Consider the following 14176-nt stretch of genomic DNA (forward strand, 5'->3'; position numbering starts at 1 on the left):
TGCACCCGTAACCAGCAGTTCACAGGGAAGCAGAGGTCCACAGGCCACACTTGAGTATCCCTGGCCAAAGTTTGTTAAGAATTATCTGCTACAACAAATGCTAGGGACTTTCTGTCTTTTTCTGGACTTAAAGCTCTCTATGCTGTCTGTCTCTCTTCTCTAGGAACTTGGATATTAACTACCATGAATTCTAATCCAAGAAGCAAAAACCTACGGCTGAGATTCAGGGATGCTAAGTGTAAGCGGAATGATGAAAATGAAGAATATGACTTTGAAATATACAAACCTCCACCATCTATACCGATGACTACACGGAAAGTGCATGAGTTTCCGGAAAACCAGGGTGAAATAGATGAGACTGAAGAAGATTACGATAGTCACTTGGCTTCGTTATATGGACTTAGGTCATTCAGAAATTCATCACTGAATCAGGAGGAAGAGGACTTCAATCTTACTGCCCTAGCCCTGGAGAACAGCTCTGAATTCATCCCTCCAAGTACTGATACAGCCGTTGATTCAAATTCTTCTTCCCCAAGTGACAGCGAGCTCATTGACAATAAATTTGCAGAACCTAACAAAACCCTTCCTCACCCTGAAACCACCACAGCTGGTCCTCAGGTGTGGCACAGCTTAGAAAAGAGCTCAGTTCTCGGTCCTTCCACAGCAGAGAATTCCAGCCCCTATTCTGAAGTCCCTAGAGAGGATCCTCTACAGCCAAAGGTCACAGGGACAAGCCTCCTACCACTTGGTGCAGAAGGATTCAGAAGCCAAGGGAATGCTCAACATAAGGGATTGGAGGCAAGGCACAGGTTCTCCCGGATGAAATTTCTAGGACATAAAACAGGGAGATATTTAAGCCAAGGCAACTCTTCTTCTATCATGGGGCCCTGGAAGGACCTTCCCAGTGATCTCTTAAAACACAAGACTCTCTCTAAGAATTTGAATGGGAAATGGCATTTGGTTTCTGAAAAAGGTAGCTATGAAATAATCCCCGAGGCTGATGAAGACATGGCGGTTAATAAGCTTCGGAACAGCCCCCAGAATGCCTCAAGGACATGGGGAGAACGCATCCCTCTTACCAACAAGCATGGAGAGCAAGGTGGCCACCCAAAGTTTCCTGGAATTAGACATAAATTTCTACAAACAAGACCTGGAGGAAGCAGTAGAGTGAAGAACAGCACTTTTCTCATTCGGACACGAAAAAGGAAGCCTGCACGCCACACTCCTCTCTCTCCAAGGAACTTTCCCAGAGGAGAGGGCAACCTCACCCTCCCAGATGCCCTTCACAAGGTCAAGGAGACGTCTCTTCCCACCGACCTCGCCCAGACATTGCCCCGTGGGAATCTCAGCCTGGTAGCCTCACTTCCCTACCATAATCTCAGTCTCCCAGACAGCACTGGTCAGACAAGCTTCTCACCAGACATGTATCAGACAATGCCCCCTGAACAGTTCTACCAAATGTTCCCGAGTCAAGACTCTGATCAAACACAGTTCCCTCCAGGCCCCAGTCATGAAGCTTCTCCAGAGCCTGGCCAGATGCCTGACTATGATGGAGGAACCCAGTCCTTCCCTACCAACACTGGACAAGGGTCCCCTTCCTTAGAACGTGAAGTCTGGCAGACAGCCATCCCTCCAGAACTTAGTCAGATGACCCTTTCCCCTGACCTCGGCCAGACAACCCTTTCCCCTGACATCGGCCAGACGACCCTTTCCCCTGACCTCGGCCAGACGACCCTTTCCCCTGACCTCGGCCAGATGACCCTTTCCCCTGACCTCGGCCAGATGACCGTTTCCCCTGACATCGGCCAGACAACCCTTTCCCCTGACCTTGGCCAGATGACCCTTTCCCCTGACCTCGGCCAAATGACCCTTTCCCCTGACCTCGATCAGACGACCCTTTCCCCTGACCTCAGCCAGGAGACCCTCTCTCCAGACTTCAGACATGCAACTCTCTCTCCAGACATCACTCAGACAGGCCTTCCTCCTGATCTCAGGCAGACATCACCTCCTCCAGACCTTGGTCAAACAGCCTACGCTTCCGAATCCAGTCTGTCCTCACCTCTTCCAGAATTTAATCCTACTTTTCCTTATTCAGACTTTGGTCAGATGCCTTCTCCGCAACCATCTCCTTCACTAAATAACACTTTGATAGCAAGTGAATTTAATCCACCCATTGTGTTTGGCTTCAGTGGGGAAGATGGAGAGTACATTGAGATTACACCGAAGGAGAAACAACAGAGCAGTGAAGAAGACGTTTATGAAATAGTTACTGTGACCTTCGATGACCCTTACCAAACCGATATTAGGATAGACATCAACTCCTCCAGAAATCCGGACCGCATTGCAGCATCGTACCTCCGCAGCAGCAACGGGAACAGAAAATATTACTACATTGCTGCGGAAGAAATATCCTGGGATTACGCAAAATACGCACAAAGGTTTGGCCAGTGTTTTCATCTCTTCTCGTTTTCCCACTACTGCCAGAAAAGTAATTTCAACAGTCCAAGGAGATAATTCTGGGCAAACTAGCTAAGCATAATTTTGTTCCCCTGCTGCAACTTGGTGCCAGGTACTCTGTGAGGCACTGGGAATAAAACTGTGAGCTAACTAGGCACAATCCCTACCTCATGGGGCTTTTCCTCTAGGCCAGTGGTCGGCAAACTCATTAGTCAGCAGAGCCAAATAACAACAGTACAGCGATTGAAATTTCTTTTGAGAGCCAAATTTTTTAAACTTAAACTATATAGGTAGGTACATTCAACTTTAAATTCATGGTTTTCATCTTCCGTTTTTCTTAGCTTCTTCTTTGTAGCCATCTCAAACAGGGAACCTAAAAAGACGTTTCATCTACACTAATAAAAGACAAAGATGTTAATTGACCATACCTTTGCTACACCCTAATCCATGCCCACCAGCCAATCAGAGTGACTATATGCAAATTAACCCAACCAAGATGGCAGCCGGCAGCCAAGAAGCTGGGGCAAGCTGGAGGCTTGGTTGCCTGGGTGATGGAGGAAGCCAAGCTTCCCGCCTACCCTGAGCCAGCTGTGGCCTCCGCTCATGGCAACAAAGTTTCAATTATAGAAGGCAAATAAATCCCAGATACCTGCTTCCAGCCAGCCTCCACTGGGAGTTTGGGTAGCTGGGGGTTGTGGCCAGCCTGAAAACAGCCATCAGCCCCTCACCCAGGCTGGCCAGGCACCCCAGAAGGACCCCCCCCCTGAAAGGGGTTTGGCCAGCCTGAAAACAGCCATCAGCCACTCACCCAGGCTGGCCACACCCTCATGGGGTGAGGATCCCTGCTGGGAGGCTTGGCCAGCCTGCAAATTGCCATCATCCCCTCACCTAGGCTGGCCAGGCACCCCAGGGGGGACCCCCACGCTGAAGAGGCTGTGGCCAGCCAGCAAACAACCATCAGCCCATCACCCAGGCTGGCCAGGCACTCTTATATAATAAAAAGGTAATATGCAAATTGACCCTAACAGCAGAACGACTGGGAATGACTGGTCACTATGACACACACTGACCACCAAGGGGCAGATGCTCAATGCAGGAGCTGCCCCCTGGTGGTCAGTGCGCTCCCACAGGGGGAGCTCTGCTCAGCCACACGCCAGGCTGATGGCTGCCAGTACCGCGGTGGTGGTGGGAGCCTCTCCCGCCTTCTCAGCAGCACTAAGGATGTCTGACTGCAGTTTAGCCCTGCTCCCCGCTGGCAACTCGACATCCCCTAAGGGCTCCTGGGCTGCCAAAGGGATGTCTGACTGCCAGCTTAGGCCCAATCCCCCAGGGAGTGGGCCTAAGCCAGCAGGTGGTCATCCCCCGAGGGGTTCCAGACTGCGAGAGGACACAGGCTGGGCTGAGGGATCCTCTCAAGTGCACAAATTTTTGTGCACTGGGCCTCTAGTTTTATAATAAAGCCACCAACACAAAAGAATTACAATTCTTAAATTGATAACGAACATACCTGTAGGATTTGTAGCTGGTTGGACAAATACAGGTAACTTTATGCTTCGAGTAGGTACTTTTGTCACCGGCACTCGATTTGCGGACACGACTAGCACTAACCACTGCACAATGACACTGCTGACTGACTGGCTCACTCAACTCATGCATGAATCACATGTGCCTCCCCCTGCGCTGGGTATCCCTTGGCTCGCCTGTGCCGAATTTCCCATTGCTTGACTGACCAACACCCCCAACTTCTTCTAATGCCACTTCAAAATAGACTCGCCCAGGCCAAAAACCGACTTTTGCGCATGGGCCACAAAATTTCAATCGCACTGTATGTGCGCACCCACATGTGGTATTTTGTGGAAGAGCCACACTCAAGGGGCCAAAGAGCTGCATGTGGCTCACGAGCTGCGGTTTGCCGACCACTGCTCTAGTGGCAGGTCAGATACTAACAGATAATCACACAAATAAGTGATACATACTGTACTGTATATACTACAGAAATGCTACAATGCTATAGGACTTTACTATATGCACTATAGTACTACTATAGAAATGGAGGAATGCTATACAGAGATTTGACCTAGCCCAAAGGCTCATGGGAGGACTTACCTAAGAAATGGTATCTGAACTGGCAGCTGGGTAGCTACTGGTTGTGTCTTTAGTCATTTCTATTTTCATTCATTTGCTCATCAAATATGTGCTCAATATCTTCTCTATGCTGGATGCTATATTCAGAAACAGAGACCATTTCCTAAATTCTTTGAATGGTCTTTCATTTGTTCTTGTAAACAAATACTGTCATTATCATTTCAGTGACATGGATAACGAAGACACTGATGAGTTTCCAGAGGACACCATATACAAGAAAGTTGTTTTCCGAAAGTACCTGGATGGCACTTTCACCCAACGGGACCCTCGGGGAGAGTCTGAAGACCATCTTGGCATTCTTGGTCCTGTTATTAGAGCTGAGGTGGATGACGTTATCCAAGTGAGTCCTTCCCACCAGCACCATAGGGTTGTAAAGGCGATGGTGGCAGGAGAGAGCTATGTGATTTAGTTATTTTCTTTTTTTTAAATATATTTTTATTGATTTCAGAGAGGAAGAGAGTGGGAGAGAGAGAGAGAAAGAGAGAGAGAGAAACATCAATGATGAGAGAGAATCATGAATCGGCTGCCTTCAGCACGCACCCTAGTGGGGGACCGAGCACACAACCCAGGCATGTGCCCTGCTGGGAATCGAGCCATGGCATCCTGTTTCATAGGTCAATGCTCAACCACTGAGCCACACTGGCTAGGTGGATTTACTTATTTTCCAAAATTAATAAATAATGACATTTCTTCTCCAAGACAGTTGCCAAGTATTTGGCAAACCTCGAGAAAAAAATAAACTTATGATTCTATTTCTTCCTCTGCTAAGCTCCTGCTTATTCTATAAGGACTATTCCGTTTCCCCTAGGAAACTTTTTTTAATTCCCTCCACCCTTTCTAAACATTCAGCCGAATGGCTCCTCCCAAGCACCTCTCTCTAACCCGTTCACGTGTGATGTACGACACCTTTTGTCCCCAGAGGGTAACTTGAATTCACATGTGCAGTCTCTTCAGCAGCAGGCAGAAAGCTTCCTGTGACAAAAGCCAAGCCTCATGACCTTCAGATCCAGAGCTCCTATCAGTAGCATTGCATCTGCTGATAAGGTCAATAATTTTGTTTTGGGCGAGGAGCAAGCATGGCTTGGCATTTCTGGGGGAAGCTGCTGGGGCCCTATCTCGCAGGATGCTAGTAAAGTTAGAGGAAATAATGTACATAAGTTCCGTGGCAACTGGCATTTTGTTAAGCTTAAGTGTGTTGTGGATCCTTGTTTTTTTCTAGGTTCGTTTTAAAAACTTAGCATCCAGACCGTATTCTCTTCATGCCCATGGGCTTTCCTATGAAAAGTCGTCGGAGGGAAAGAGTTATGAAGATGAGTCTTCCAAGTGGTTTCAGGAAGACAATGCTGTTCAGCCAAACAGCAGCTACACCTACGTGTGGCACGCCATCGGGAGAGCGGGGCCAGAGAACCCCGGCTCTGCCTGCCGGGCGTGGGCCTACTACTCAGCAGTGAACACGGTAGGCACAGCCATCAACGTGCTGTCATTCTCTTAACTTATAACCCGAGGCTGCTAAATGGAAGGTGAAGGTTACTTCTTGTTTTCTTTTGGATGTTTTGTTTTTATTTTTAAAATTGATTTCAGAGAGGGAGAGAGAGAGAGAAAGAGAGAGAGAGAGAAAGAGAGAGAGAGAGAGAAACATCAATGATGGGAGAGAATCACTGATTGGCTGCCTCCTGCAGGCCTCCTAATGGGGATCGAGCCCACAACCAAGGCATGTGCCCTTGACTGGAATCAAACCTGAGACCCTTCTGTCTGCAGGCCGACACTCTATCCACTGAGCCAAACCAGCTAGGGCTGAAGATTATTTCTTGCTAAATGCTTGTCTTGCTATCTGTGAGGAAGGTGTAAGGATTGTGGCCAACACCCCACAGCTACCATAGCAGGGACCTCCCTGCAGACCTACAGAGATGACGGTGAGAGAGAAAGGTGTGCTCAGTGAAGAGGAGTGAGGGTTGCTGAGAGGGCTGGCCCAGTCAGACAGACCACCTTATAGAGGAAGGCATTTATTTGCAATTTCCTGGAGTGAATATGAGCTGTCTTCTCCTCTTTCTCTGTGGAAGAACTACAACGTCAAGACCCCTTCCCTCTTGTGCATGGTAGGGAGAGTACCGGCCTCGATTACAGTTCCTCCCCTGTCACCCACTGTGTGGCACTGGGCAAATTTCTCATCCTCTCTTAGCCTGGGTTTCCAAAGTTAAACATGAGATAACAACATACGTCACACATAGTTGGTCATATTTGTTTAATAAGTGAATTCTTTTTACCATATAGGATTGTTGTCAGAATTATATAAGTGGCTATAGGCAAAATATTTAATATAGTAGTAAGTGCTCAATAAATAGTATTTGTTATAGCATCAATATTTTATTATCATTATGATGACTACCATGTCACGATAAACAACTCAGCAAAGGAAGGGGATAGGAATGCCATAGATCCAGCTTTAGGAAGCTACTCATTTGTCCTCCTCACAGTCAGGCCTCTAGGAAGGTTCCCTCTTCCATGCGATCAACGACCGATCGCCAGAAGAGCCGAGAGAGTGCTGGCAGGGTGTGTGCTCCATTCCTCCTGCTGTCTTACAGGAACGGGACATCCACTCGGGCCTGATAGGCCCCCTTGTGATCTGCCGGAAAGGAACGCTGAACAGGGAGAGCGGAATGCCCGTGGACATGAGGGAGTTCATCTTGCTTTTCATGGTCTTTGATGAAAAAAAGAGCTGGTACTATGACAAGAAACACCAAAGTTCCTGGAGACGCGGATCCTCAGAAGCAAAGCCCTCCCACACGTTCCATGGTATTTTCCTCTGATTAGATCCGATCTGGGTGTCGGGGTGACAGGGACACCTGCCCTTAGGTCTCCAAAGATTAGGCAGGAGATGCTTCTGAGGAACCAGGAGCGACCACGAAGCCAGGTCCCTACACGTCTTGGGGGGCTGAGGGGGCCCAGCAGGTGACACCCCAGGCAAAGGAACGCGGGAGGGTCTGAAAGACAAACCCACAGCAGTGCGCCAGTGCGCCTCAGTTAAACAGACATTGACGAGGACTTAGCATTATTCTGCAGTTTAAGTGCTTAATAGACTGTTTCCTGATCTTTAAAGGAAAATGATGTCTGTAGGAGAAGCAACCACCTGTGCTTTCAGAAATCACAGCTTTAGTATTCAGCAGCTCCCGGTGGCACCAAGCACAGGTGAATAAAACAGGCCGCCAAATGCTCTCAGCTCCTCTCCCTCCAACAGCTCACTGGCTTGGCTCCTGAAATTCCACAGCGGTGCCTTTCATTTTGGAAGAATAAACAACAAGAACAACAACAAAAACTTCCCTCACTTTAGTCCCAGTTAAATGCGGGGTAGCACTAAGCTTTATCATTGAAATATAGGAGTATTTTTAAGGTGATCTGCTGTACCAGGTGCTACACACACACACACACACACACACACCCCACTGAGGGGAGAGTGGATACATCTCAGAACCCTGGGCATCCAAGCTGGGAGGGGGCAGAGCAGCTGGCGTTTGAATGAGAGAACCAGCATGAGTCACTGCAGCTGTGGGTGCTTAGAGATGAATCCGACCTCCTGACTTGGCCTGGTTCTATCTCTGACTTTAGGGGGCCTGAGGGTGGCACTGCACACCCCCTGACGTACTCTCTCTCCTCTAAACACTGGAGTTCCCTTATCTGGCCACATCAGCCTTTTCTACTAGCAGCAAAGGAAACTTCAAACTGCTAATGGAAAGGCTGTGTGGGTGAAGCACAGACAGGAGCCGCGGAAAGTCCAGGGAAGAGACAGAGAAAGTTCTGGGAGAGGAGCTCACCCACCCCTGCTGCAGGCTGATGTAGGAGCTGGTGGAGAGAGAGACCCTCCTAGGCCCTCGCAGCCTCTCTCCTGTGCACACAGATTCTCATGCGTTGCGGTCCTCTGTCCTTTCAGCCATCAACGGGATGATCTACAAGTTGCCTGGCCTGAGGATGTACGAGCAGGAGTGGGTGAGGTTGCACCTGCTGAACGTGGGCGGCTCCCGGGACATCCACGTGGTTCACTTCCACGGCCAGACCCTGCTGGAAAACGGCACTCAGCAGCACCAGCTCGGCGTCTGGCCCCTGCTGCCTGGTAAAGATCTGGGCCATGAAAAGAGGTCCTGGCTAAACCACCCAGAGGAGGCCACCCAGCGTCCCCAAGTCCCCTCATCCCCCTGGGCATTTACTGCTGAGGGTCGAGATGGGCTCTGCGTGGAACCCGGCAAAGCCACACCCCAGAGCTGCACTCAGGGTGTAAAAGGCTGGGAGGGCTCACACTGCTTGCGGCACCGGCTAACAGTGTGGCCCGACTCCATTCAGCAGAGAAACCATGTCCGGTGCAGGCTCTTCCCAGCCGCTGCGTGCCACGCGGGGGGCTTACAGGCGGACTGACCCCCCTGGGGCTCAGGCAGCGTGCGGGAGAGAGAGGGACGTTTGCCAGGGCTGCGGGGAGGGATGGGGTCTTAATTTCTTGAATTCTACCCCTCACTCTATCACCCTGACATCTTTGGGTAAGTGACTATAGGATTCTTCATCTCAAACAGACTCATGAGGCTCTTTGGAGAAAAAAAAATTTTTTTTAATGATTATGAAAGCTAAAGAATAACAGGGGTATTTAGAGCTTTTTGTGTGCAAAATAATAAGGTTTAAACAAACTAGTCACATAAAAGGATTCTTATGTGCCAATGCGTTGTTTGTAGGTGTGTGTGTGTGTGTAGGTATGTGTGTATGTGTGTGTGTGTAGGTATGTGTGTGTATGTATGTGTATATGTGTGTAGGTATGTGTGTGTAGGTGTGTGTGTGTGTGTAGGTATGTGTGTGTGTGTGTGTGTAGGTATGTGTGTATGTGTATATGTGTGTAGGTATGTGTGTGTAGGTGTGTGTGTGTGTGTGTGTGTGTAGGTGTGTGTGTGTGTAGGTATGTGTGTGTATGTGTGTGTGTGTAGGTATGTGTGTATGTATGTGTATATGTGTGTAGGTGTGTGTGTGTGTGTGTAGGTGTGTGTGTGTGTGTGTGTGTAGGTATGTGTGTGTATGTGTGTGTGTGTAGGTATGTGTGTGTAGGTATGTGTGTGTATGTGTGTGTGTGTAGGTATGTGTGTGTAGGTATGTGTGTGTGTGTGTAGGTATGTGTGTATGTGTATATGTGTGTAGGTATGTGTGTGTAGGTGTGTGTGTGTGTGTGTGTGTGTGTGTAGGTATTCGTGTGTGTAAGTATGCGTGTGTGAGAGGGCTGATGCCACTGATTCTCCGCTGCAGTGGACACAGGAAACCCAGGAACCAGCTGAACGCTGCCTGGGAAGCTCGGGGAGGCATCCCGGCAGGACTCTGGGTTGGGAGCTGCCCTGTGAGTCAGCCTCAGGCGGAAGCACAGAAGTCCCCATGGGCCCGTTTTGGCTCAGGGTCTGGAAAGGGAGAGTTCTTGCTTGTTTCAAACGTGCCAGTGACTCACTAATAAAGCCCTTTCTATTGAGATCAGGGACAGAGGCGATTGAGTCAGACACACTCCTTACTTGTCACCAGGGAGACCAGGCCAGCCGGCCGCCCAGGAGCCCAGGAGAAGCCCTGAGAGGCTGGGGTGGGCTGGCTGTCTAAACCTCAACCCTAAGGATCTCATCCCTGAGGGAAAGGCTGGACGTCTTTTTAGGGTTCGAGGGGGGTGACCATCAGCTTCTCATTTTTACTCACAATCTTGTTTGAAGGGGTGACCATCAGCTTTTCATTTTTACTCACAATCTTGTTCGAGGGGGGTGACCATCAGCTTTTCATTTTTACTCACAATCTTGTTTGAAGGGGTGACCATCAGCTTCTCATTTTTACTCACAATCTTGTTCGAGGGCGGTTATCATCAGCTTTTCATTTTTACTCACAATCTTGTTCGAGGGATGACTATCAGCTTTTCATTTTTACTCACCGCCTGGGAAATGCTCACAGCGGTAGCTGGCAGAACTGAAGTACTAACTGGCAGTAGTAATCGCCAATGTGAGCATGGATAAGCAGAGGTTTCAGAAACTCACTCTTTCCAGGTGTCCTGAAACAAGTTATGCAGGCGCCACCCACGTATGTAAACTTTATCAAACATTTGAAATGTGGAGATGTTTTACTTTAATTTTCTTGTATGAAAAAAGAAAAGCTAGTGGGATGAAGAGAGGGAAAGGAAAGATGGACAAGTGTTTGAGGCCCAGGGATGGGTCACTCCGGGTTGTTCTGGTCCTTAGGACCGTGAAGCTGTGTTATGTGTATGTTAACTCATAACATTCTGTTCAGATCAATGAAAGCTTCTTTCTAAAAGGGATGCTGGAGATTTTTTAAGGTTCTGGGTGATTTATTTGTCCGTGTGTGTGTGTGTGTTGTTTTGACCTGTGTGTTACACTTCTAGTCCTGCATAGAAATGAATGGATAACACTTAAGTTCTATCCTAAAGCTCCCTGGGATGCAGTGATATTAGGATCCTTTGATCGCTGCCAAATAGTAACCTGTTAATCTTTGAGTGTGCAATGCTGTCCTTCACTCTCTATTTTAGGTTCATTTAAAACTCTTGAAATGAAGGCATCAAAACCTGGCTGGTGGCTCCTAAACACGGAGGTCGGAGAAAACCAGGTAGCAGGGATGCAAACGCCATTTCTCATCATAGACAGAGGTATCAGCCAAGAGCCGCGGGACCCTTTAAGCAGGAGAGTCCTGTTGCTAGAATATTGCTGACCTTTAGACAGGAAACATTCAACTCGGAACTCTGATATGACAAAGGCACATTCTGTGGCACTAGTGTTTTCGTTCTGGCCGCGGTCTGATTATACTGCAAACATCAGTCATCCAGGAAGCTTAAACCAAATGGTTCGGCCCAAAGGCATTCCTCCCAGTTGGGGAACCAGCGTACAGCATCCTCCTTCATGATGTGTGACCCCCTGGAAAGTGCATGTAAGAAATCCTCCAGGCTCCTAGCACAGAGGAGGAAAAGATACGAGGAGCTCAGCAATCCCCAAGAGTCCCTGGACTCAGCATCCCAGGACTCAGGACAAATTTCCATCTGTCTGTCCGGCCGGCCAGCCAACATTGATCAAGCACCCGTTGAGTACCAAGCATGGTGTCAACATCCAGATAGTTCAGTGGTTGCATCCCCTTCGCTGGTATTCCTGTCCAGGGATGCAATCAGGATGTAAATAACCCTGAGGGATAGTACTTAATGCTATAAAGTGGTTTATGTTAAGATATAAGCAGATGGAAATTGGTTTAAAAACAAATTGCATTTCAGGATTTCAGTTATTTTCCGATAGGGTGTCACTATGTCTATTAAAGTAGCAGTCTTGTTAGTGCACTTACCATTTTAGGGTCGGATGCATTTAAGTCAGGGCTATGCAAGGCAGGTAACAATATCTAATTACTGACCCACCACAAGTATGATCTCTAGCCATGGAGTTATGCGTTGTTAAATGTACTTTCTAACCAAACATTATTCCTTGTCCTGCTTTTTTTGCAGAATGTAAGATGCCACTGGGACTAAGCACAGGCCTCATAGCTGATACCCAGATCAAGGCGTCGGAGTTTGTGGGTAAGCGGCAGCAGCGTAGCCTGTGAGAGGCACCTCCCCCAGCTGTGCAGGATACAGCCTGCACAACCAGGCATGCCAGCCGGGCCTGGAGAATCTGGGCATTGCTCCTCTCCAGGCTTCCTCCACCACAACATAGCACAGCAGCTCCATTTGGGGTGGTGCTTGGTACAGGAAGGAGCGCTGTGGCAGGAGCTAAAGCCGCTTGGCACCCTTATTGCCGCCACCCTCTCTGGTGCAGGATGTTCCTAAAGAGTCTCTCCCAGGAAAGACCCAGAGCGTGGTCCCTCTCCATAGGCAGTCTGACCTCTCCGCAGAGTGGGCAAGAGGACACAGCTTGCTCTCATGACCATGTGCCCTTTTCCAAGACTCTCCCCATTCACCCCCATTCTGGCTTGGGTCACACATGATATTCCAGCCAGATTCACGGCGCCTCATCGGGCACGTGTTAGAGGCCCCATTAATAGGACCCTTTGCTGTGCCCACCACTAATCTATTCGAGAAACTTTGTTGATGCCCCACTGTGTGTCAGGAACTCCTCCTAACTGTCCTCACTGCTCAGAGCCCTTCCCAAGATCAAGGGGTCAATTGCAAGGACCGTGAGGCTCCCATAAATCCCTCCCTGGTCTTCCTGGTAGGCAGGCACACTCAGCAGCGGCCACAGTAATTTGCATAACTGAGAGGAGATAAACACGACCTGTATCCAGGAAAGCAGGTGGGTGGCAGGTAGCAGCTGACCAAGCACAGACCTGAAATCAAGCTTTTGTCATCCTGGGTTAAGTCATCCTGAGCGTGTTCCACCTGCCTGGTCTTCTAACTACACAGAAGGTCCTCCGGGATCTGGTTTTCCACTGGGACTGATCTCGCTTGAGAAATTGCTAAGTGTGTGTGTTTTTTAATTCAGAATGCATTTTTTCTTCCTTTGGATTTAGGTTACTGGGAGCCCAAATTAGCAAGATTAAACAATGGTGGATCATATAATGCATGGATGACAGAAAAAACTTCAGAATTTTACTCTAACCCTTGGATCCAGGTATGACATTAATCTGATAACATTTACTGCTATCTATATACATAAAAGCCTAATATGCAAATTATCCCCTCGGGAGTTCAACTGGGAAACCGACAGTTCGATTGCTCGTTATGACTTGTTCTGACCACAATGGGGAGGTGCAGAATGAAGGAAGGCCCAGGCCAGCAGCCGGCAGCCAGGGAAGGAAGGCCCTGGCCAACAGCCAGAAGGCCCCGATCGGCCCTGATTGGCCCTGATCGCCAGCCAGGTCTAGGGACCCTACCCGTGCACAAATTTCATGCACTGGGCCTTTAGTTGTAATAGTAAAAGTGACACTGATTTAATAACTTCTTCTTGTTGCTTCTTTGCAATGTTGTTAGGGGAAATAGCAATTACTAGGTGCCAGGTAATATTCTAAACTAGAGGCCCGGTGCACAAAAATTTGTGCACTGGGGCGGGGGGTCCCTCAGCCCGGCCTGTGCCCTCTTGCAGTCTGGGACCCCTCAGGAGATAACGACCTGCTGGCTTAGGCCTGCTCCCGGGTGGCAGAGGGCAGGCCCAATCCCTAGGTACAGCCCCTGGTTGGGCTCAGAGCAGGGCTGATTGAGGAGTTGGGGCGCCGCCCCCTGTCATGCACAGAGCAGGGCGGATCAGGAGGTTGCGATGCCACCCTCAGTCACGCTCAGGGTGGGGCCAATTGGGGGGTTGGGGCACCGCCCCCTGTCACACTCAAGGCAGGGTCGATGGGGAGGTTGTGGCGCCACCCCCTGTCACGCACAGAGCAGGGCCAATCAGGGGGTTGGGGAGCTCCCCCTGTCATGCACAGAGCAGGGCCGATCAGGGGGTTGAGGAGCTCCCCCCTGTCATGCACAGAGCAGGGCCCATCAGGGGGTTGAGGAGCTCCCCCCTGTCATGCACAGAAGCAGGGCCCATCAGGGGGTTGGGGAGCTCCCCCATGTCACGCACAGAGTAGGGCCGATAGGGGAGTTAGGGCACCGCCCCCT

At 49.3% G+C, this 14176-nt stretch overlaps 1 protein-coding gene across 1 annotated transcript in view; it reads left to right on the forward strand.

Annotated features, from left to right (window-relative positions):
- The window catches only part of F5 (coagulation factor V), a 64132-nt gene that overhangs the window by 38896 nt on the left and 11060 nt on the right, over nt 1-14176 (forward strand). Inside the window, exons 13-20 of the mRNA XM_070396570.1 lie at nt 164-2438; nt 4768-4942; nt 5822-6058; nt 7185-7395; nt 8528-8707; nt 11138-11254; nt 12092-12163; nt 13093-13193. Coding sequence (XP_070252671.1) covers nt 164-2438; nt 4768-4942; nt 5822-6058; nt 7185-7395; nt 8528-8707; nt 11138-11254; nt 12092-12163; nt 13093-13193 — 3368 coding nt within the window. The remainder of the gene's footprint in view (nt 1-163; nt 2439-4767; nt 4943-5821; nt 6059-7184; nt 7396-8527; nt 8708-11137; nt 11255-12091; nt 12164-13092; nt 13194-14176) is intronic.

This window comes from Myotis yumanensis, unplaced genomic scaffold (genome assembly GCF_028538775.1).
Source record: "Myotis yumanensis isolate MYYU_CA2020_CCGP unplaced genomic scaffold, mMyoYum1.0.hap1 SCAF_17, whole genome shotgun sequence".
NCBI lineage: Eukaryota > Metazoa > Chordata > Mammalia > Chiroptera > Vespertilionidae > Myotis > Myotis yumanensis.